This window comes from Populus nigra, chromosome 15 (genome assembly GCF_951802175.1).
Source record: "Populus nigra chromosome 15, ddPopNigr1.1, whole genome shotgun sequence".
Classification (NCBI taxonomy): Eukaryota; Viridiplantae; Streptophyta; class Magnoliopsida; order Malpighiales; family Salicaceae; genus Populus; species Populus nigra.
Window position 1 is genome coordinate 10,001 of NC_084866.1, and position 23,094 is coordinate 33,094.

Genomic DNA, 23,094 nt, shown 5'->3' on the forward strand with positions numbered 1-23,094 from the left:
TTGCAGGACTCTCTCCCTCCTCGTCCGTTTGAAGAGGTTTTGTTTTAGTCTTTTTCTTCATGTGATTCAATGTGACTTTGTTGACCTGATGTTTCTGATTATTTTTTTATCTCATAATGTTAGTTGTTTATTTTCGAGCCATGTTCTCATTGGTTGGTTATGTTAAAAATTTTGTTTGCACAGGTTTGTCACACTATAGAGAAAGAACTAGGGAAATCCACTAAGGAGCTTTTCTTGGATTTTGACGAAAATCCTCTGGCGACAGCATCGGTAAGATCCTTAGACTAGATGTTTGTGCTAGGAAGTTAGTGCAGATGCTCATTTAGGATTGAAATTTTGATTTTCTTGTTCTCACAAGGTGTGTACATTTTGGAATAATCTTCTTGTTCTCATGTTATATTCTATGCAGATTGCACAAGTCCATCATGCGACATTAATTGATAGGCAGAAGGTGGTTGTTAAAGTTCAACATGAAGACATCAAGAAAATCATATTGGAGGTTTGGAAACTCTTTGGAGTTTGGCTTTTGAGATGCTGCATCGGAAAGCAAATGTTTCAGTCCTTATGGTTATTTTGCATGCCTTTTTTTTTTTTTTTTTTTGGCAGGATTTAAAGGATGCAAAATCCATTGTTGACTGGATAGCATGGGCAGAACTGCAGTATAACTTCAGCCCTATGATCGATGAATGGTGCAAAGAAGCACCACAAGAACTCGACTTCAACCACGAAGCAGGTAAACTTTGTCTTTTGCAATATTTCTGTTGATGAAATTCTGTCGATGACATCACAAAATTGCTATTTTCTTTTCTTTTCTTTTACAACCAATAGATAATAAATGTGAGTTCTGGCTGGTCTGGATGAGGTTATTGGGATTTGGGATTCATATCAGGAGCTTGAAATAACGATAATGGAATCCAATCATTGGGACAGTTAAATCTGATCATGTTTAGAATCCATACCAAGTGCAGCATCTTAATTTTTTATTGAATCAATGAAGTGAATGGGATGATAGCTTTGTGGTGTCAGCAGTGAGGATAATTGATGGTGGTGGAGGCAAGGTTGGCACTTGTGGTGATCGTATTTGGATTTTAGTGTAGGCAACAGCTGGGCTTGATGGATATGGTGCTACGAGGATGGTGGCAGCAGCAATGATGGTGGCAATGTGAGGGTAACTTTAATGACAGTGGTCAAGGCAGTGTGGTACTCTATTGGTAGCAGTGCAATGGCAGCGGCATGGTTCTAGTGGTGATTTGGTGGCAACTCATGTGAAGGCTTTGGCATGGTGCTGTTAGTGCTAATGGAAGCATTAGCATTGGCGCTATGTTGCAGTGGTGAGCTTGGATGTTGTAGAGATGAAAGTGATGGTTGGCAACTGTGTATTCAGCCATTTTCTAGCATGTTCATGAAAGTGAAACTCCAACTCACTATACTGAATTCAGTGTAGGACATTCCCAATCTATTTATTAACACTGTGCAGAGACAATGCAAGGAATTTTAAATTCTTTAATCTCTTCCTCCATTTATATTCTCTTACTGTTTTTCTTATCAAGTACATCAGTGTGTTTCTCTACTGTTCAGTGTACCCTTCTCTCTTACTGATGCTGGTCTATTGTATTTGTAGAGAATACCAGAATCGTGTCTACAAATCTTGGCTGCACAAGCAAATATGATAGCAACAAGCCCATCAATCAAGTGGATGTTTTGATTCCAGAGGTTATTCAGGTATCATTTTGCTCTCATGTTTTGATATAACAAAGTTGCTTGCTCGAGTGCAGGTGCAAAAGGATGAAATCCTAAAAATATCTCTTGTCGTAGGAATTTTATTAACATTTCTCACTGTCTGGAACAAATATTAAAGGACTCATTGCAGGCATCTTCATTGACATTTCTGAACCCTGACAGTTAACTACCATTCTTACAAAAAGAATCATGTGGGAGAAAAATCAACATTTTTATGTCATTCTGAAGCCTGGGCAGAGTGGAGTGGACGAAAATGAATTATTTAGATATGACACCATCGTGAATGTCTATACCATAAACCTGACTAAAACACATGCACTTACCTATAATTACTAGATGCTAGTCTCTTCACATGTTTTAACCTAATATGGATGGTTTTTATATATATTTTCAGCAAGTGGATCTTAAACAATGAGTTCCTTTTAACCTTTTAACTGCTTGGTGCCTTTTTTGCTATTCTTATGTTGATAATGATCCTTAATCTTTTCACCCTTCTGACTGCATCATATTCCTCTCATTGCAGTCGACAGAAAAAGTTCTAATTTTGGAATATATGGATGGAATTCGTTTGAATGACTTTGAATCCCTAGAAGCTTGTGGTGCTAACAAGATTGTTGAACAAAATAAACCATTTTTGAAATTGAATTTATGATGTTCGTTATGATTGCTAATGAACCAAAATCCTAAAAGATAATAATGAGAATGTAAAAGTAAAAAAACAATGGTAAAAGAGAAATGAATGTTGTCGATTATTGTTATTATGTTGTGAAATGTGATTGAGATTGAGTATTGAATAATGAATAATGATGGGTACTTGTGGATTTAGAAGGAATCGTAGAAGGAGTACAATAACAACAAGGGAGCGCGAGCCAAGCTTCTATAGCAGGTAGGTATTCCACATTTATACCCTTCGTAAATAATAGTGTTTTTGGTAATCTATTTTATTTTGGATTTCGCACTTGTGGATGAAGCCAAAGGAAGAAAGAATATGATGACATTAACAGGAAATGAAATCTGATTTTGTTTATGGAATTATAGATTTCTATAATGAATAATGAACTTAAAAATAATTGGTTTTGGATTTGATTAGTCGGTCCTGAATATGGACGGCTAATGACGTTGGCAAGATTTGTTAACATCAATATGACCATGATGGAAAGTTAAAGAATATTGAACTTAATTAACTATTCGGGTTAAAAATAGTTAATAATATTTGTCATAACCATTTATGGGTTATTCCCCAAAATTACATATTTTTTTCTTTCCAAAAAAACAAAAATAAAATAAAAGTTGATAACGTGGAGAAAGCAGACCGAGGAGGATTTCAAAAAATACATAAAAACAAGCTGTAATTTTGAAGAAAATTTTAGATCAAATTGTACCTCACTATACCCAAGACTAAAGAAACAATATACATTCAAGGTCAAATTAAATGATTATTAGACGAATCAGCATAAGAAATTAAGTCCAATGACATAATAAAATTTCTAATATGTCAATTTGATTTAATCATGGGCAAAATTAAAAGTTTAATCATGTTTAAGAATTAATTTAAGTTCAATTAAATGATTTAATTAGGTGCGAGGACTTAATTATACTTTAAATTGGTAAAATTAATTTTATTAGGGGCTTAATTGGTGAAATATTAATTTTGGAAGCTCAATTTGAGCTTTATTGAGAAGAATGGAATTTTAAGAGACCAAATTTAATTTTTACCAAGTTAATTGATTGAAATCAGGGGCAAAATTGCAAGAAAATTAATGTTTTGGGATCAATTAGGGGTCAAATTGAAACATTTTGCATCCAGGGACCAATCTATAAAAGGCGCCGAACTATAGGAGCTTAATTGATTGAAATCGAGGTGAAATTGAAGAAATTGAAAGTTTGATTGTCAATTAAGGGCAAAATTACAAAAATCCGAGATCAAAGATCAAATTGAAAAACGCGCTCAAATTGAGAGCTCATATTGTAATTCGGCAGGGGCTTAATTGCATTAAATCAAAAGTTTAAGGTCAATTAGGGATGCAATTAAAAGCTGGAGGACTAAATTAAACTTTGGCCAAAACTATAAATTAAACCCCAAAACGGTGTCATTTTGAAAAGAAAAAAAACAGACGACGCATCGTCTGGTTACTATTCATTATTTTCTTCTTTTTTTACCTGAAAAGTTGCTCAGGTTACCTACTTTACAGGTGCATTTAACGCCTCTAACCTTCATCAAATTTGACAAAACTTGCATGCAAATGATCACTTGACATCCCTCTTCAACCTAATATGGTCCGTTTAGGTCGATTGCACCACAGAAGCCATAACATCCCTAAAATGGCTAACTCAGACAGCCTTGAACTGTCAGATTTGACAGTTCATGGTGTCTACTTTGAGCCCATGGTTGGAATCCACTTTCTCACCTGCAAAGTTGTTTCTTCTTCTTTCTCTCTCTGCCACCAGCAGCCAACACCCTTAATAAAGCCACCGTCCTCAGCCAAACCCCTAAGCCAGGTGAGCTCCCCTTCCCCTTCTTCTTCTTATTCTTGTCCTCTATTCATTACATGAACAGTGGGCGTGAATTATAATTCACGGCCACTTTTCATGTAGTGAACTTTGGGTCAGGTCAGTTTTGGCCCAACCCAAATGGTTGGACCGAGCCTGGCCCAGAACAAAAAAAAAAGTAAAGATTTGAGATAAGCCCAACCATTTTTGGTCAAGAACAGCCCCCCCCCCCCCCCACACACACACACACACATAGAGTATAATATTATAAAAATTCAAAAATCCTCTCAAAAATACTACGATTTTCTCACACGTATTTCTACTAATTTTGCATAATATCGGGTTGTATATATACACTGTAAGATATAGACCCGGTATTAAAATACCTGATTTTCTTTGAAAAAAATTCAAAACTTTTAAATTAATTTCCTTTTAGAAAACAAACAAAAAAATATTAATGTTTGTATGCATACAGTTAAATCCTAAAACTTTTCCAAGCATATCTTTATAAAAAAAAAAAAATTGCATCTCTCTCTTTTTTTTAAATGCAAAATGAATATCGTAACTATTTTATGATTATCTATTAGGATTTGATCAAAATATCAAAAATCATTTTCCAATCTTTTTTTAGGGTTTAAATATAGACTTTAATAATATGTGGGTGTAAAACTACACAATAGAGTACACCCTCAGGTATTTAAGATACAAAGTGTAAAATAAATGTGATGCTAAAATTTTAATTTTAGAACAATTAGGATTAGACCTGATGAGGTAGTGATTCTCTCACGAAAGGAGATCTGCCGTAGACTTTAGAAAAGACCAACAAATAGAAATCAGACCTAGAAAAACAATCAAACAACAATGTAGCTTATCTTAGGTAAGGTGCATTGAAGTAAGGTGCATTGGGAGTGATGTATCTTTTCTGTGCACAACCGGCCCCTTACTTAGACTCTTGCAGACTATAGGTTCGTAGTAATCATAATACTAGGTGGCAACTCCTGAACTTTAACCATAACTTTATGAATAAACTCAAAACCCTTTCCTTCTCAACAACATACCTCATCAGGAGGCACGAAAAGCTCGTTGTCGCCCCGATGTCGCGCACCTATGACAATATTGACAGATGATGTCAGTATCGACAAACTCATGAAAACTTGATTAGCTTTTCTAATAAGAAAGTTAATGATGTCAAGAATCCTTGACATCGGTATTTCCGAGAATATTTCCAGGTATTATGGAAAACTGATTAACTATTTCGGGTAGGAAATAGTTAATGGCATCAAACAGTCAAGTTGATGTCGATATTACCAAAGATTTGTATGAATTAGGAACGTATTTTGTCCCTAATGTATTTTTTCTTTAAGTAACCATATAACATCGGTATTTCCGAGAATATTTCCAGGTATTATGGAAAACTGATTAACTATTTCGGGTAGGAAATAGTTAATGGCATCAAACAGTCAAGTTGATGTCGATATTACCAAAGATTTGTATGAATTAGGAACGTATTTTGTCCCTAATGTATTTTTTCTTTAAGTAACCATATAACTAGAAATGTAATAGTATCCTTTTTGTATTAAATGTTGGTTGTAAGATTATACTATTTTGTGTTTGAAATCTTAACGTTGCATATTTCCATTTACCTATGAATTTATGCATGTTTAAATGCGAAAGAAAATGAGTAGGTGAGATTGTGATACGATTGAGAAAGGAGTATGAGATGTGTGTAGGATGATTGTCGATTACTTGGGACCTTTCAATATAGGAAAGGTTCTACCAAAATTTATCAGGAATTTTAGAGATTCCCATATAAGTTCGGCAAAAAATAAATTTCCCATGATTTCCCTTTATATGAATGAAATATTGATTTCACTAATGGGAGTGTTACACATATTTCTGTTTAAATTTGCTTCTCTCTTCAGTCTGGTTTAACTTCTATGATAATTTGGCGATGGGCTGAGAAAAAAGACTTGTGGTGGCACTGGGTCTACTGTTGTCATAAAGGAGGATATTACTGTATGAGAGGGATTTTGGGTATGTATGAGAATGGGTTTTTGGCTGGGTGTTGGTCTGAGGTGGTGCTGGTTCTAGTCGCTAGTGGTTGCTGGATCTTCAGTGAGGATACTAGTGCTTCAGGTGAAAGTAAGGGAGAATGGATGGTGATGGAGAAAGTTTGTGTGGGAGCTGGTATGGTTTGGTTTCTTAGATTGCAAAATTGAAGAAGCAGCGTCGACTGGAATAGCTGTTTGAGGAGATATAGTGTTTTGGGTGAGTGAATGAGTGCTGTGTATGTGGTGATTTTTTTTATTTTTTTTTAGGGAACATGGGAATGGTTTTGGCTGTTTTTCTTTTGCCACTAACTAATTCCCCTTTGCTTGTGACATTCTTTTTACTATTTACACGTAAATTTTTTTTTTTTTCTTAATGGCTTGATCCTCAAGTAATTAAAATATTTTTTAGTCTCTTATTTTTGTTCTTTGTATTTTTGATCCTCTTATCTATTTATTATTATTATTATTATTATTATTATTATTATTATTTATAAAAAATATTTTTGGGATTCAAAATTAGATTATGACATTTGGTTTGGGCCTGGTATTTTTTAATTGGTTCTAAGATTTATATATATACACAACATCCTCATTTGTTAGATATTATTAGATCATTGGCCCCATTATGATAAGTCAAATTCATTTTCTTAACATAAAAAAATTTCTAGGCTTTGTTAATGTTTTTTTTAATAGAAAAAAATTGTATAGAGATTGACTTGATGTAACCTGGTCGCCTTGACAGGTCCAAAGACAACACAAATGACTATTATGTAGTTTGATTCAAAATAATTATTCAAGATGACTTTTTTTATATAAATGTTGAGACGATAATATATTGGATTGATTTGGGTCAACTCGAGTTAACCTGTCAATCTTCACATCAGGTTATGAGACCATGATAACTTTATAGAAAACAAATCAAAACAAATTATGAAGTAAAAATTTCAATAAACCTAATGCTGAATGATGAAATTGAAAAAAAAATTAAAAAAAGAATCGAAAAACTAACTACAGTCAACCCGGGTTAACTTGTCAAACTCACAACATGATAGAAAGCAAGTTGAAGTAAATTATGAATCTCAATTCTCAACCAATCTAATATTGAAATATGAAATTAAAAACAAATCGATTAAAAAATGTCATAGAAAACAACTCGAGTCAACCTTATAATCCAAATTATGAGACGAAGATAACCTCAAAAAAAGCAAACCAAAATAAATTATGAAGTCTAATTTCTAATTAACTCAATGTTGAAAGACAATTGAGAAAAAAAAATCAATTAGAAATAGAAAAAAAATACTTAAGTTAACCGAGTTACCTCGTCAAATAAATGGTCTAACTTATAGATGTTAATTATGCACTAGTGCCGATCAAGACTGAATCACTTAACTTCATTCATAAAGCCCCATTCCATTTTTAGGTCACGTTTGTCAACCACTCGGAACAATTTTTATCTTCGCGAGCTATTGCTGTAAGTACCGTAGCTTCAAATGGCAAAGCCCGGGCTTTAAAATTTCCTATTTTGTATGAATATGACTTTTGTTTTTATGATAATATGACATGCAATCCAAAATACATACGATTCTTCTCGTCAAACTCAGTCTGACCTTCTTTCCCCTTTACTTTTAGATAAATGTAGAATTATTTTGTGATAGCATTCTGTATATTTACATTACTATTTACTGTTGTTGTAATAACTTAATTTTATTATGAGGATTAAAATTAAAAATTAAAAAATCATGGATTTATTTTGATAAAAATTATGATTTGTCAACTTAAAAAAAATTAGCTATTACAATATATTTTTATCATTGATCTCTTCTTATAATCAAAATAATAATAATTATTCATTTTTAAATTTATTTTTTTATTAAATTCAAATTAAAAAAAAAGAGTTTAATCAAGACTTTATTTTCCATTACCTATGAAACTTTTTTATTATAAATAAATATCCTCATAGAGGGGGACATTACGGGAAAAACAGGGGAAGACATAAAAAAACATTACAAAGAAAAAAAAAACCCCAAACCGAACTCTATAATTGCCGCCCCCCCTGGAACCACCATCACCATGTCTTCATGCCTATCAACCTTCAAAAGCCACCACACATGCTTTCATCTGGTTGCAGGAGACGCCTTCGTCTCTCTTTTTCCCCCCCTACAGTCCAGCAACGACGGTAGACGGTTAACCGGCAGCACCCATACAACCTGGACCCGTCTTCCTCTCAGCCGCTACTTGCATAGGAGAAGAACATTAGCCTCTGTCAACCTAACCGTAAGTTTCAAACCAGCCCGACAAGAGCTTCTTCTCTGCGCCAAAGCAACAACAGGAGACTTCTTTCAGCAACTTCCATCAGCAGCATCCGGTTGGCAGAGAACTGGAATCCTTGCATGTTTAAAGCACCGTCACCGCTAATTAGTTAATTAGAAGCTGCAACAATCTTCCGCTATTATTATAACTCAACTTTGGACGTGTTTTTAGAGATATGTCTACCAGTACCAACCACACTCGACAAAAACATCACAGCAATAGCAACAACAGGAGCTTGAGTCTCTTTCTTCGAATAGCAGCAGCACCTGGAGTTTTTTTTTTTCTCTCCATTGAAGTAGTGACAACGAGTGCTCCTCAGCCACACCTTTCCTCAGCTGCAGTGGCAGAACCAGCTTCAGCTCCTCCTTCCAGTGTTCAACGTCCAACGTCCTATCTTCAACCAAGAGCAGCATCTAGCAGAGGTTCCTATTGCCAGCAGAAGGTAAACACAGGGAGGGAACGAACAACACAAGGCAAGACAAACGAAACAGGGAACTAGAGAAAGAACGAAGAGGAGGTAGCATCGATCAGTTCTTCTCCAGCGAACCAAAAAATCAGAGAAAGAAAAGAGGAAAAAAAGCAACATCGGTCGGCCATTACCCCGTCATCTGACTTCTTCTCCAACGAACCAGGTAAGTTCTTCTTGATGTACATGCAAATTATAATTCACTTGCTACAGCAGCTGTGAATTATAATTCACTTCTACTAGCTTAGGCCAGTTAGAAAAAAATATAGGTCTGCATTGATTTAAATTTATTTTATTGGTTTATTTAAAACATCAAAGTCGGGAATATTTTATGTTTTATGGCTACGTAATATTTACCAATATCAGGATTGAAAATATTCGTAGTTGAATATTCACGGATGTCAGAGTCAAGAATATTGCAAGCAGACCATCATAGTATAAACCAAGAAACTCTTAGCAATTTAAGACAAAATTAGCAATGTACTTAAGGGGTGATAATATCTTTTCTTTTACATAACTAGTACCATATAATCTATGTTAACCAGTTAAAGTTCTTAGTGATAATAATACTAAATGGCGACTCATTGAATAAGATCTTTCTCAATAAAAAAACAAGATGTTCGATATTAATTTTTTTTCCACAATTAAAATTTTTAATCGGTCACTGTGATGTCTGGGTGTGACAGTTGTAATCAGTTTCTTGACAATGAAGTTTTTCAAAAGCAAATGTTGCAGAAGTTGATCTGGATTTTGGCATTTATGCTTGTGGGATTATGTCATCCAGGGTCAACTATTGGTGTTTATGGAGAAAATTTTTTGCTATGAGGTAACCAAAATGGAGACAATGATTTTGGTGGTTTGGATGATTTTGCCGATGATGATGTTAACATTAGAGTTAGCAATAACAGGACTTTTAGTCAAGTCTAGTTATCCAGATCAACATTGAGAGATTTGCATCCCATACTTTTTTGGAACTAAAAAAGAATCTTACAAGGATGAGCGGTTCACAATTGAATGCAACCAAACTCCTACCCTCCGACAGCTTTTATATATAAGTTCAATCAAATTGGAGGTGGTGAATATTTCCAGTTGAAAGAGGTAGCGTTATTATCGAAATTCCAATGATATATTTCAATTGCACTCCTAAGAAAGATAGTGTAACTCTTAATCTCTCTAAAACTCCAAAAAAAAAATTTCTATGAGTGGAATATGTTCAATGTAGTAGGTTGTAATAATAGTGAAGCTTCCATGAATAAAGATATTGTTAGTTACTTCTCCATTTGCAGGAACATGAAGAATAACATTAGTTTGGGAGAAAATAACACGAGTTCTATTAGTAATCAAGGTGGTGATGGATGCTTGATGGGTGATCCTGAATAGTTTAAATCCAATATAATTAGAAATTATGTTCCAATGTACCTATAGTGGTTGATCAACTTGAATGCATAGGTAAATATCATTTCCTCATATAAATATTGCTTATGTAAATATTCCTCATATAAATATTTGTTGATCTTTCCTTAGTTATCTTATTAGATGTTGATAAAGGCATGACTTCAAAGAAAAACCAGTGCTAAGGGATTCTCAAATTGAATATAAGAGGGAGTTACGAGATAAATAAAATTTATATAATTATAATAGGTACAAAATCTTTACTTTGTTATTTTATGAAATGTTATTTTGGCAAATGTAATATTAGCATTCTCAAATTCTTCTGCAGCTGCATGATGCATCAGGGAATAGCTCAGCATGCACAATAATTGTTTGGCAAAGAATCACTTACAATAAAATAAATGTTATTTTGGTTAAACACTCATGTATGTCAAGAAATTAATATTTTTTTATTTGCTGTAAATAATGCAGTTATCGGGGCATTCATTTTTGTATGGGCATTACTTATTAGCTTATAGTGGTTATATAGACTAGTAAAGAAAAGAAAAAACAAAGAACTACAAATGAATTTCTTCAAAGAAAATAACGGTTTATTATTACAGCAGCAGTTATCCTCAGATCATGACAGTGTTAAAGAAACAAAGATATTTACTTTAAAAGAGTTGGAGAGCCACTGATGAATTTAATAAAGATAGAATAGTTGGTCAAGCTGGGCAAGACACGATTTATGAGGGGATGTTAGAAGATGGTAACATTGTTATTGTTAAAAGGTCTGAAAAAGTTGGTGGAAAAAGGCTTGAGGAATTTATTAACGAGGTGATCGTTCTTTCACAAATTAACAACAGGAAATGGTTAAATTGCTAGAATGTTGTTTGGAGACTAAAGTTCCTCTCCTTGTCTATGAATTCATTCCCAACAGAAATCTTTATAGGCATTTTCATGTTCAAAACAATGATTTCTCATTATCTTAGGATTGACGATTATGGATTGTTATAGAGGTTACGGAAGCCCTTTCCTATTTACACTCAAAAGCATCCATTCAGATATATCACCGAGATATTAAGTCTACGAACATACTTAACATACTTATAGACGAGGAATATATAACCAAAATATCTTATTTCAGAACTTTAAGGGTCATAGCCATCAATCAAACTTACTTGACAACTCAAGTGAAAGTTACCTTAGGCAACTTTATTTCGGAGTACTTCCGATCCGATCCATATACAGAAAAAAGTGATGTATATGGCTTTAGTATGACTTTGGTTGAGCTTATGAGTGGACAAAATCCGGTATTCTTTACAAGTCCAACAAGAACCAAAAGTTTAGCCATGCAACTTATTACATTGATGGAAGACAAAAGACCGTTTGATATTTTGGATGCTAGAATCAAAGAGCATTGCTAGAATCAAAGAGCATTGCTAGAATGAAAAAGTTGTTGTTGTCAGTATTGTAAAAAGGTGCTTGAATTTAGATGGGAGAAACCAACCAACAATGAGAGAAGTAACCTTAGAGTTGGAAAGGATATTTAAATTGTCACATGCACCACATGTTGAACCAGACATCCAAAAGACAGAAAACATCATGACTGATCAAGCAACTAGCAGCATAGAGGCATTTCTAACATCAATGACAGCTACAGAGTTGGAGGGATTCATCATCACACATTGATTATCTTCTTATTGAAACGTTATAAGGGAATTCATTAGGCTTTTCAGGGGGCGGGCAAAGTGTAAATATAAGGTAAAGTTTAGCACTTTTATGGGATAGGTGTTCTAGGTTTCAATTTTTTCAGTGGCTAAGCTTACTCTAACATTCCATTCTTTCCTTTTTACTTTCAAAATTATGAAACTCTTATTGTGATAGCAATTTGGCATATTTAAAAAATTATTCATTGTTGTAATCAGGTTCTTGACAAAAAAGCTTTTTAGAAGCAAATGTTGTAGAAGCTGATCTGGATTTCAACATTCATGCTTTTAGGAACTCGTCATCTAGATGCAACTGTTGGTGTTTGTGGAGAAAGAATTCTTCTATGAGTTGAAGCTATCTTTGACAATGATATGTAAGACAACTTCAACTCATAACAGAATTCTTTCTCCACAAACACCAACAGTTGCCCCTAGATAACGGGCTTTTATTGCTGGTTGGTTTCTCCCTTCCAAATTCAAGCACCTTTTTGCAATACTGACAACAACAACAACAACTTCATTATAGCAATGATCTTTGATTCTAGCATCCAGAATATCAAACGGTCTTCTGTCTTCCATCAATGTAATAAGTTGTATGGCTAAACTTTTGGTTTTTATTGGACTTATAGAGAATACCGGATTTTGTCCACTCATAAGCTTAACCAAAACCATACCAAGCCACAGACATAACTTTTTTTCTGTATATTGACCAGATCAGAAGTACTCTGAAACAAAGTAGCCAAAAGTAACTTTCACTTGAGTGGTCAAGTGAGTTTGATTGATGGTTATGGCTTTTAAAGTTTTGAAATATGATATTTTGGCTATATAGTCCTCGTCTATAAGCATGTTCGTAGACTTAATATCTCGGTGATATATCTGAATGGATGCTTATGAGTGTAAATAGGAAAGGTATAACGCCCCATACTTTCATATGTGTTTATAGTTACTTTCCTACGATTTGGTACGTAAAAATACAGGTATTTTTTTTTTCAATTCTAATATAAAATTTCGGCAAAGTCTCTTCTATACCGAAAGGTCCTAAGTCACAACAACCCCAAAGTCTCCCAAAAATTAAATCTCTCTAATGCTCCATTCCTTTTTAAATTTTAGGGTTGTTTCAGTTCACACAAAACCAATTTTGACAATAGTTTCAATCAACCATAAATAACAAACGAATAATATTCCAAACAATCCATATGGTCAAGTTATAATGCATTATTATGAGTATAACATATCCAAATATCAACTTCAACAATTGGTGCAATTTCCAGAAACATGGGTTTAACCGAGCTGACCTCAAACTTGCAGACCTCCTATGCGAGAAGCACAACTTCTATACTGATTGTTTGTTTCTGATCTCTACTATTCAAAATCTAGACAGCATCAGGAAAAACAGCATATCCAAATTATAGCTCAATCCAACGGTGGTTGGAGGAGAAAACAGTCGACGACAAAGACTGTCCAGAAGTGTATTTTCCCATAAATTTTCCTCCCATGATATCTCTCAAACGGGGACTGATATAGAAGATTCCTCCGGTGAAAATGTACACGACATGGAGGAGAACAACATATTTGAATATCGTTCTGATCCAACGATGGAAGGTAGAGTTATAGCTGTCGGAGTTGCTACCATCAATATGTCTTCTCTCCAGCCTCTCTTTAAACTCTATCTTGCTCTTGCAAGTCACTCCAAGAGAAAATAGAATGATATTTATAGTGATATCATCTTGTTAATTGCACATTTATCCCCACCTTTTTTATCATTTATACATAAACTCCTTACCTTGTGTTATTTGAATATTGACCTCTCTTGGTTTTACGTATTCATTTTATCCTCATAAATGTGTCTTTTCAACAATTTAGTACTATATTCACTTTTTATTTCATTAATTTCATTATTTTTATCTTGATTTAGATTTCTTTAATTTAATTTAACTCATTTTACTATTGGTTAAATTTCTCATATTTTAATAACCCAGAAAAAATTATAACTGGGGGTTTACAAAAGGGTTCCCGCAACCTCTATAGCAATCCTTAATCACCTTTCCCAAGATAATAAGAAATCATTGTTTTGAACCGGAGATGCCTATAAAGATTTCCGTTAGGAATGAATTCATAGACAATGAGATGAACTTTAGTCTCCAAATAACATCCTAGCAACTTAACCATATTCTTGTTGTTAATTTGTGAAAGAACGATCACATCGTCAATAAATTCCTCAAGCCTTTTTCCACCCACTTTTTAAAACCTTTTAATAATAACAATGTTACTATCTTCTAACATGCCCTTTTAAAGCGTGCTTTCCCACATTGACCAACTATTTTATCTTCATTAAATTCACCAGTGGCTCTCTCCAGCTCTTTTAAAGTAAATATCTTTGTTTCTTTAACAGTGTCATGATTTGAGGATAATTGCTGCTGTAATAATAAACCGCTATTTTGTTTGAAGAAATTCCTTTGTAGTTTTCTGTTTTTTCTTTTCTTTGCTAGTTTGTATAACCATCATAAGCCAATAAGTAATGCCCATACAAAAACGAATGCTTCGATAACTGTGTTATTTACAGCAAATGAGAAAATATTAATTTCTTGACATATATGAGTGTTTAACCAAAAATAAAATTTATTTTATTGTAAGTGATTCTTTGCCAAACAATTATTGTACATGCTGAGCTATTCCCTGATGCAGCTACAGAAGAATTTGAGAATGCTAATATTACATTTCATAAAATAACGAAGCAAAGATTTTGTACCTATTATAATTATATAAATTTTATTTATCTCGCAACTCCCTCTTGTATTCAATTTGAGAATCCCTTGGCACCGGTTTTTCTTTGAAGTCGTGTTTTTATCAACATCTAATAAGATAACTAATCAAAGATCAACAAATATTTATATGGGGAATATTTACATAAGCAATATTTATATGAGGAAAGGATATTTACCTATGTATTTTAGTTGATCAACCACTATAGGTATATTGGAACATAATTCTAATTATATTGGATTTAAACCATTCAGGATCACCCATCAAGCATCCTTCACCACCTTGATTACCGATAGAATTCATGTTATGTTCTCTCAAACTAATGTTATTCTTCATGTTCTTGTATATGGAGAAGCAACTGACGATATCTTTATTCATGGAAACTTCATTATTATTACAACCTACTACATTGAACATATTCCACACATATAAAAAATGGATTTCTAGAGAGATTAAGAGTTACACTATCTTTCTTAGGAGTGCAATTGAAATATATCATTGGAATTTTGACAATAACACCGTCTTTTTCAACTGGAAATATTCACCACTTACAATTTGATTGAACTTATATATAAAAGCTGTCGGAGGACAGGAGTTTGGTTGCATTCAATTGTGAACCACTTGTCCTTGTAAGATTCTTTTTTAGTTCCAAAAGGGTATGGGATGCAAATCTCTCAACATTGATCTGGACAGCCAGACTTGACTAAAAATCTTGTTGTTATTAACTATAATGTTAACATTGTCATTGGCAAAATCATCTGAACCACCAAAATCATTTTCTCTATTCTGGTTACCTCAGAGCAAAATTCTTTCTCCACAAACACCAACAATTGACCCTGGATGACGTACTTCCACAAGTATGAATGTCAAAATCCAAATCAACTTGTACAACATTTGCTTTTAAAAATCTTCATTATCAAAAAACTGATTACAACAGTGAATAATAGTGTAAACATATAAACTGCTATCACAAAATAATTCCACATTTGTCTTAAAGTAAAGGGGAAAAAAGGTCAAACTAAGTTTGACGAGAAGAATCATATGTATTTTGGATTACATGTCATATTATCATTAAAAAAATATCATATTCATACAAAATAGGAAATTTTAAAGCCCTGGCTTTGCCATTTGAAGCTGCAGTACTGACAGCAACAGCTGGCAGGGATAAAACTTATTTTGAGTGGCTGACAAATGTGATCTAAAAATGAAATGGGGGTTTATGAATGAAGTTAAGTGATTTAGTCTTGATCAGCATTGGCAGCATACTTTACTTAAAACTCGGTTACCTTGAGTTTTTTTTCCTATTTTTAATTAATTTTTTTCTTAATTGTCTTTCAACATTGGGTTAATTAGAAATTAGACTTCATAAGTTTTTTGGTTTGCTTTTTTTTAGGTTATCTTTGTCTCATAACTCCGATTACAGGTTTGACGGATTAACTCGGGTTGACTCGAGTTGTTTTCTATGACCTTTTTAATCGATTTATTTTTAATTTCATATTTCAATATTGGGTTAGTTGGGAATTGGGATTCATAAATTATTTCAACTTGCTTTCTATCATGTTGTGAGTTTGACAAGTTAACCCGGGTTGACTGTAGTTAGTTTTTCGGTCCTTTTTTTAATTATTGTTTAGATTTTTCTTCTCTTAATAAGTATATGAGATTGGATATTTTTTTCTTAACATCTGTTTATAATTAAGTTCTTGTGTAATATATATATATATATATATATATATATATATATATATATATATATATATAAGGTTAGGATTGACTTATGGTTGAGATGATATGGAATATGTTCTAAGACAAATGGACTATGTAGTGATAATGATTGTGAAATGGATGAGATAAACGATAACTTGATTTGTCCACTTACAGAGGAAACTCTATCAAATTTTCAATAGAATTGCTTATCAATAAAGGAGCATGATTATGTGTATAAATACAAAAAAAAATTCCATGATAAGAAGATATAAAAACTCATATTTGGTTGAAAATGTGAAATTATTGTAGAATTTCCAAGTTTAGCATCCTTTAAAGGATGGGGTGTTACACATATGTTTGGTAATTTTAATTGTAGGAAAAACAATATGAACTATAGGCAAAACTTATGTTTTACTTACTTAAATACATCAAGAGACAAACTAGGCACTTGTTATTGTGCTTTTATTAGAACCAGATTTTATTCATTTTGAAGAAAATTTTCAAGTCATGCTCATTAGTCGGGCCTACTTTCTCTTTGGGTTAATTTTTAGGTTAAGTACACCTTTTTTGTTTTGCCTAATAAGATTTATAGGTCTATGATTTGGGCTTCAGATTTGTCATGGTCTCATGAATGCTTTATAAGAGTTTAACTTTTAGCATGGGTTTTGGCCTAGGCTGAGTAGCACAGTCCATGTGGCTAGACCTTTAAAGGCTTAAGGTTATGTTCGAAAAGGCTAAAATTTATCTAAGAAAAAATGTATTTTTCAATCCTTAAGGAATGTTTGGCAAACATAATCCTTGTTTTTTTAATTCAATTTTAGATTTTCAAGGGACCAATTTGCAATTATTTTTGAATCCCACACATATTTTTACCCTCTCATATTTAATATTTGGAATTATGACCTACACGTGAGGTGTTTTTCTAATATTACCTCAAATAGACAACTTATTTGATCAACTAAAAAGAGAGTATTTTCTAAGATAAATCTGAGATCAAAGTATCATAAACAAAGGTTTAAGAAACAAGATGTTTAAAATACCGTATTTAGGACTTGATATGGTCATTATGAGTTTTTGGTAATGCCTTTTGAGTTCACAAATGCTCTCGTAATATTTATGAATTTGATAAATTGGGTATTTAGATCATTGTTGGACAAGTTAGTGGTTGCACTTATAAATGACATATTGATTTATTCAAGTTCATATCAGAAACATGAGAAACATTTGTGAAGTGTATTATAAGTGTTAAGGGAGAATCGGATGTATGCCAGACTCGATAAATGCAGATTTTGGCTAGGAGAAATGATTTTCTTAGGGCATGTCATATCGAAGGAAAGGATTTTGGCGAATCCAAGGAAAGTTAAAGCAGTTTTGAAATGGAAAAGGCTAGTAACTAACTGAAATCCAAGCTTAGTGGGCTTGGTCGGGTACTCTCATAGATTCATAAAAGGATTCTCTAATATTACCCCCCCTCACTTAATTGACTCGAAAAAGAGTGAGTGAATGGACCAAGAAATAAGTTTTCAAGAGTTGAAGAAAAGGCTCACAACTGTCCCAATATTGACTCTTTCTTTAGAGATCGAGGGGTTTGTGGTGTATAGTGATTACTTTTGCTTATCACATTACCGATACCAATTTCATTGGTATCGTCTTCACCACCCCATAGGAGTCGATGTAAGGCGATCCCTTTACCCGGGATTCTAACATACATTAAATGTATGCTGGCAAATACATGGTGATCCCCTTACCCGGGATCCTAACATACACTGAATGTATGCTAGCCAATACGTGGAGATCCCCTTACCCGGGATCCTAACATACACTCAATATATGCTAGTCCATTCGTGGCGATCCCCTTACCCAGGATCCTAACATACACTAAATGTATGCTAGTCTATTCGTGGCGATCCCCTTACCCGGGATCCTAACATACACTAAATATATGCTAGCCAATACATGGTGATCCCCTTACCCGGGATCCTAACATACACTAAATGTATGCTAGACAATACATGGTGATCCCTTTAACCGGGATCCTAACATACACTCAATGTATGCTAGTTTATGCCTCAAATCACACTTCTCATATTTCCTTTATCAGTGATAATTTCATCACTTGGCAATTCACATAACAACTTTTCACCTTGAATACACATACATTCAGTAATTCACATTTCACATCAATAATATATTAAATCATGGAAGCATAGGTGTGAATCACCTACCTGCAATAGAAGCTCTACTCGTGCTCCCCTGCTGCTTATGTTGCACCACGTCTGTGGTCCCTCCTGCAAATCACAGGTTTATCTCATAAATTTTCCTCACTCAAGGATATGTTTTATAATAACTATATCAACAACCACTAAGTCTTTCTTTCAGTCATTTCTTAGTACTTTATGTTTTTCTCATTTCACTCATTATTACTGTCGTTCTTTGTCCAATCCTAGTTATCATTCCTTTCTTTATATTTGGACTATCATTGTCCAACTGTTACTGCCTCGTTTTTGAACTGTTACTGTCTGACCTCTCCTCAGATTTTTAACTATATCTGGAGTTATAGAACTCCGATTCAAGCGAAATTTGTGGTGTTGGAAAGGTAAGACATGAGGCTACAAGTTCTATGTTTTGATAAGAACCCAGTTCTACCTCTAAAATAGTCAAAATCACTCATCAACAAATACTTGGACCGTTACTGTCCAACTGTTATTGTCCATTTTTGAACTGTTACTGTCTGACCTCTCCTCAGATTATTAACTATATCTGGAGTTATAGAACTCCGATTCAAGCGAAATTTGTGCCATTAGAAAGGTAAGACATGAGGCTACAAGTTCTACCTCTAAGATAGTTAAAATCGCTCATCAACAAACACTTGGACCGTTACTGTCCAACTGTTACTGTCCATTTTTTAACTGTTACTGTCTGACCTCTCCTCAGATTTTTAACTATATCTGGAGTTATAGAACTCCGATTCAAGCAAAATTTATGGCGTTGGAAAGGTAAGACATGAGGCTACAAGTTCTATGTTTTGGGAAGAACCCAGTTCTACCTTTAAGATAGTCAAAATCGCTCATCAAAAAACACTTGGATTGTTACTGTCCAACTGTTACTGTCCATTTTTGAACTGTTACTGTCTGACCTCTCCTCAGATTTTTAACTATATCTGGAGTTATAGAACTCAGATTCAAGCAAAATTTATGGCATTGGAAAGGTAAAACATGAGGCTACAAGTTCTATGTTTTGGGAAGAACTCAGTTCTATCTCTAAGATAGTCAAAATCGCTCATCAACAAACACTTGGATTGTTATTGTCCAACTGTTACTGTCCATTTTTGAACTGTTACTGTCTGACCTCTCCTCAAATTTTTAACTATATTTGGAGTTATAAAACTCAGATTCAAGAGAAATTTATGGCGTTGGAAAGGTAAGACATGAGGCTACAAGTTCTATGTTTTGGGAAGAACCCAGTTCTGCCTCTAAGATAGTCAAAATCACTTATCAACAAACACTTGGACCGTTACTATCTATTTTTGAACTGTTACTGTCTTGTTTTTGAACCGTTACTGTCTAGACATTGAACTGTTACTGCCTAGACATTGAACTATTACTGTCTTGTTTTTGAACCGTTACTGTCTAGACATTGAACTATTATTGTCCAACTGTTACTGTCTAGACATCGAACTGTTACTGTCTTGTTTTTGAACTGTTACTGTCTGACCTCTCCTCAGATTTTTAACTCTATCTAGAGTTATAGAACTCCGATTCAAGCAAAATTTATGGCGTTGGAAAGGTAAGACATAGAGTTATACAAGTTCTATGTTTTGGGGAGAACCCAGTTCTACCTCTAAGACAGTCACAATTGCTCATCAATGAACCAGACCTACTACCTTATAGGGTCTGTCATGACCCAGTCTCGGTTGGTGACCCATGACTTGAGTTCTATGACTCCAAATTGAGCAAGACCAATTTCATTAGTTAGTAAACATCCAAAACTACAATTTCTATAAAGGAACTTGATCCTAATTCCTTCATTCTCCTACCCAAAATCTCTTTGAAGGTCAAGAGACGAAACTGTCCAGATTCATCAACCTTTCCATTTACACACAACACATGAAGTTCTTTACTTTAACAACTCATACTTTTTCCTCAATTCAAGTCTAAGAACTCAATATATAAATTAACATCCAGACATCAATTTATAATCGACTTGAAATGACTTATCAGACCAGGTTTAGAATATCTTACCTGATGCGAATCAAGGCTTCGATCCCTCCTTTTCTTTCTAATGACAGTCGACCCTCCCCTCTTCTCTTCTTGTTCAATTTTTTTCTTGTTAATCCCTTTCCCACCAAGGTTTATTTTACCTATAACCCTCAATCTGGGATGGGTTCTTGAAATTTTGGTGTTTCTCTCTTGATTTCTAAAAAAAATAGATATAAAACTCCCTCTTTTCTTTCTTTACGTTGCTGTAGATCTGTTTTTGGTGAGAATAGGAGTATTTATGCTTTATAATTATTCTTATTTGCATTTAGGCCCCATTTTCTTTAAGTGTATTGGTTCTTGCCCCCACTTCTTTTTAGTTTAGTTTATCTTCTTTAATTAATCCAGCCTTGGTTTTTCTCGGGTTTTACATTTATGTTTTGGTCTTTTCTTGGTTTTTATTTTAAGAAACAGGCGGATTGTTTCTCAAAATGGTCAAACCATATTGGCTACTGTTTTATGGTAGCTTGATTTTGTGTTTTGGTCTTTTCTTGGTTTTTATTTGAATCTTTTAGGTTGTTTAAGGAATAGGGGTGATTATTATATGGTAAATAAAACATTGTATACATGAAACTAGCTTGTATGATAGTATTTCATATATTGGAACGTTAAGAGTTAAAAAAAACTATGTGTGATGATATAAGGGTACATGTATTCATGACAAGTTCCTAAATTGTTAAAAGAATACTAAGAAGTGCATTCTTAATATTTTTAAGGAAATAATGTGATGTAAGACTTGGTGTGATGCAAGAGAGGCATCGGATGCGGGATCCTAGACAAGTGGGCAGGACCAGTGAGAGGAATAAGTAGGTGTTTGTCACCTCAACTTTTTTTAATTTACAATAATTTATATAAGTTGTTATTTTCAATAATATAAATATTGATTTGTACATATGTGTTGTGGAATGATAAAGACTCTTGAAATCTCGATGTGGAGATTAGTTTAGACAAGTGTTATGTGCATCAAACCGGCTAAATGAGTAGGGCTTAGATTGATAAGTTGTTATTTATGAAATGATTAGGTTGTCGAAAGAAAAGACCAACCCCATGAGTGGGGCATAACTAAATAAACTTGAATTCCAAAACAAGTATATATGGTTTAGGTGTATGATAGTCAACTACATTTGTGGAGATAAGATCAAAGTCCCTTTTAGGGCAAGATGGATGCATTTTTATGCATGGGAGTCGGCCACAAAAATGGGACCCCAAAGTTGTTAACATTAAGTTGGCCATAAAAAAATAGAGACTTGATTATAAAATTAATGTGTCGGCCACAAGTGTGGAGGTAATGGGCAATTTGTAGTTAACCATATGAGTGGAGACTTGGAAGATGTCGGGAATACACCTGAGGCACGAAAGCCTAGTTGGAACAAGGGATTAGTTGTTATTTATATTAATGAACCTCTAAAAGAGGTTTACAAAGGGTTGGATATGATGGCCTTTAATGATAAGTTTGCTATTTTGGTATTCTTACGTGGAAAACAGAATTTTAAAGCTAGTATCATACAAAAGTGTTAGCCCGGAGAGAAAAGGCTTATGTGTTTGATTTGGGAATTAAGGGCTTTGTTTGATACAATACTGCTACCATTTATTAGTAGAGGAAATGTTGATGTTAAAGAATTGTAACAAAGTAATCGATGGAAATTTGTGAAAGTAAATGTTAATATATGCTTGATTTGTTAATGTTGTGATAATATAATTTTATTTTAAATTCTTAGTATGTTTATTTTTTATAGGTTTTTCATGTGCTCTTCAAAACTAAGTTGACATGATAAACTATTTTAATTTTAAGACTTTTACTAGTTATAAGATATTGATATTTTATGATATTTATGTTATTTCTTGAAAGATTGTAATAAACATATTTGTTGAATTATGAAGATTATTATATTATTATGGTAAAGCTATATTAATGACAATAGATTTCATCTTTTTATTTTAAATATAAAATTGTAACATTTTACTCTTTTAAGTGCTTGTAATGTATTAATACATTACAAAATTTGTCCATGATTGATTGGTTGAAAGATATATATGAACAGTTATGGATAATAGTAACGAGTGGAAAGGAGCTCCTTCCACTCGTTACTATTATCCATAACTGTTTATATAAATAATGTTGCAATTTGAAAAATTTTAAGATGGAATAATTTTGCAATTATAGTTATAATATACAAAACTAAATTCTATTTTGTTTTTGGATGTAGTTTTTTTCTTTGTTTTGAATTTCTTTT

General features: G+C 33.4%; 1 protein-coding gene across 10 annotated transcripts in view; it reads left to right on the forward strand.

Annotated features, from left to right (window-relative positions):
• The window catches only part of LOC133673677 (uncharacterized), a 22,156-nt gene extending 447 nt beyond the window's left edge, over window positions 1–21,709 (forward strand). Inside the window, exons 2-8 of one of the 10 annotated variants that reach the window (XM_062094534.1) lie at window positions 1–36; window positions 184–270; window positions 410–499; window positions 607–733; window positions 1,622–1,722; window positions 2,570–2,626; window positions 21,577–21,709. The exon at window positions 1–36 is cut by the window's left edge and continues 192 nt beyond it. In XM_062094534.1, the coding sequence (XP_061950518.1) occupies window positions 1–36; window positions 184–270; window positions 410–499; window positions 607–733; window positions 1,622–1,722; window positions 2,570–2,578 (450 nt within the window). In that variant the 3' untranslated portion in view covers window positions 2,579–2,626; window positions 21,577–21,709. Of the gene's footprint in view, window positions 37–183; window positions 271–409; window positions 500–606; window positions 734–828; window positions 1,508–1,621; window positions 1,723–2,263; window positions 2,460–2,566; window positions 2,627–6,152; window positions 10,605–21,576 lie in introns of those variants that run through there. The other 9 variants (XM_062094530.1, XM_062094528.1, XM_062094529.1 and 6 more) reach the window with 9 other exon arrangements.
• The last annotated feature ends 1,385 nt before the right edge of the window (window positions 21,710–23,094 follow it).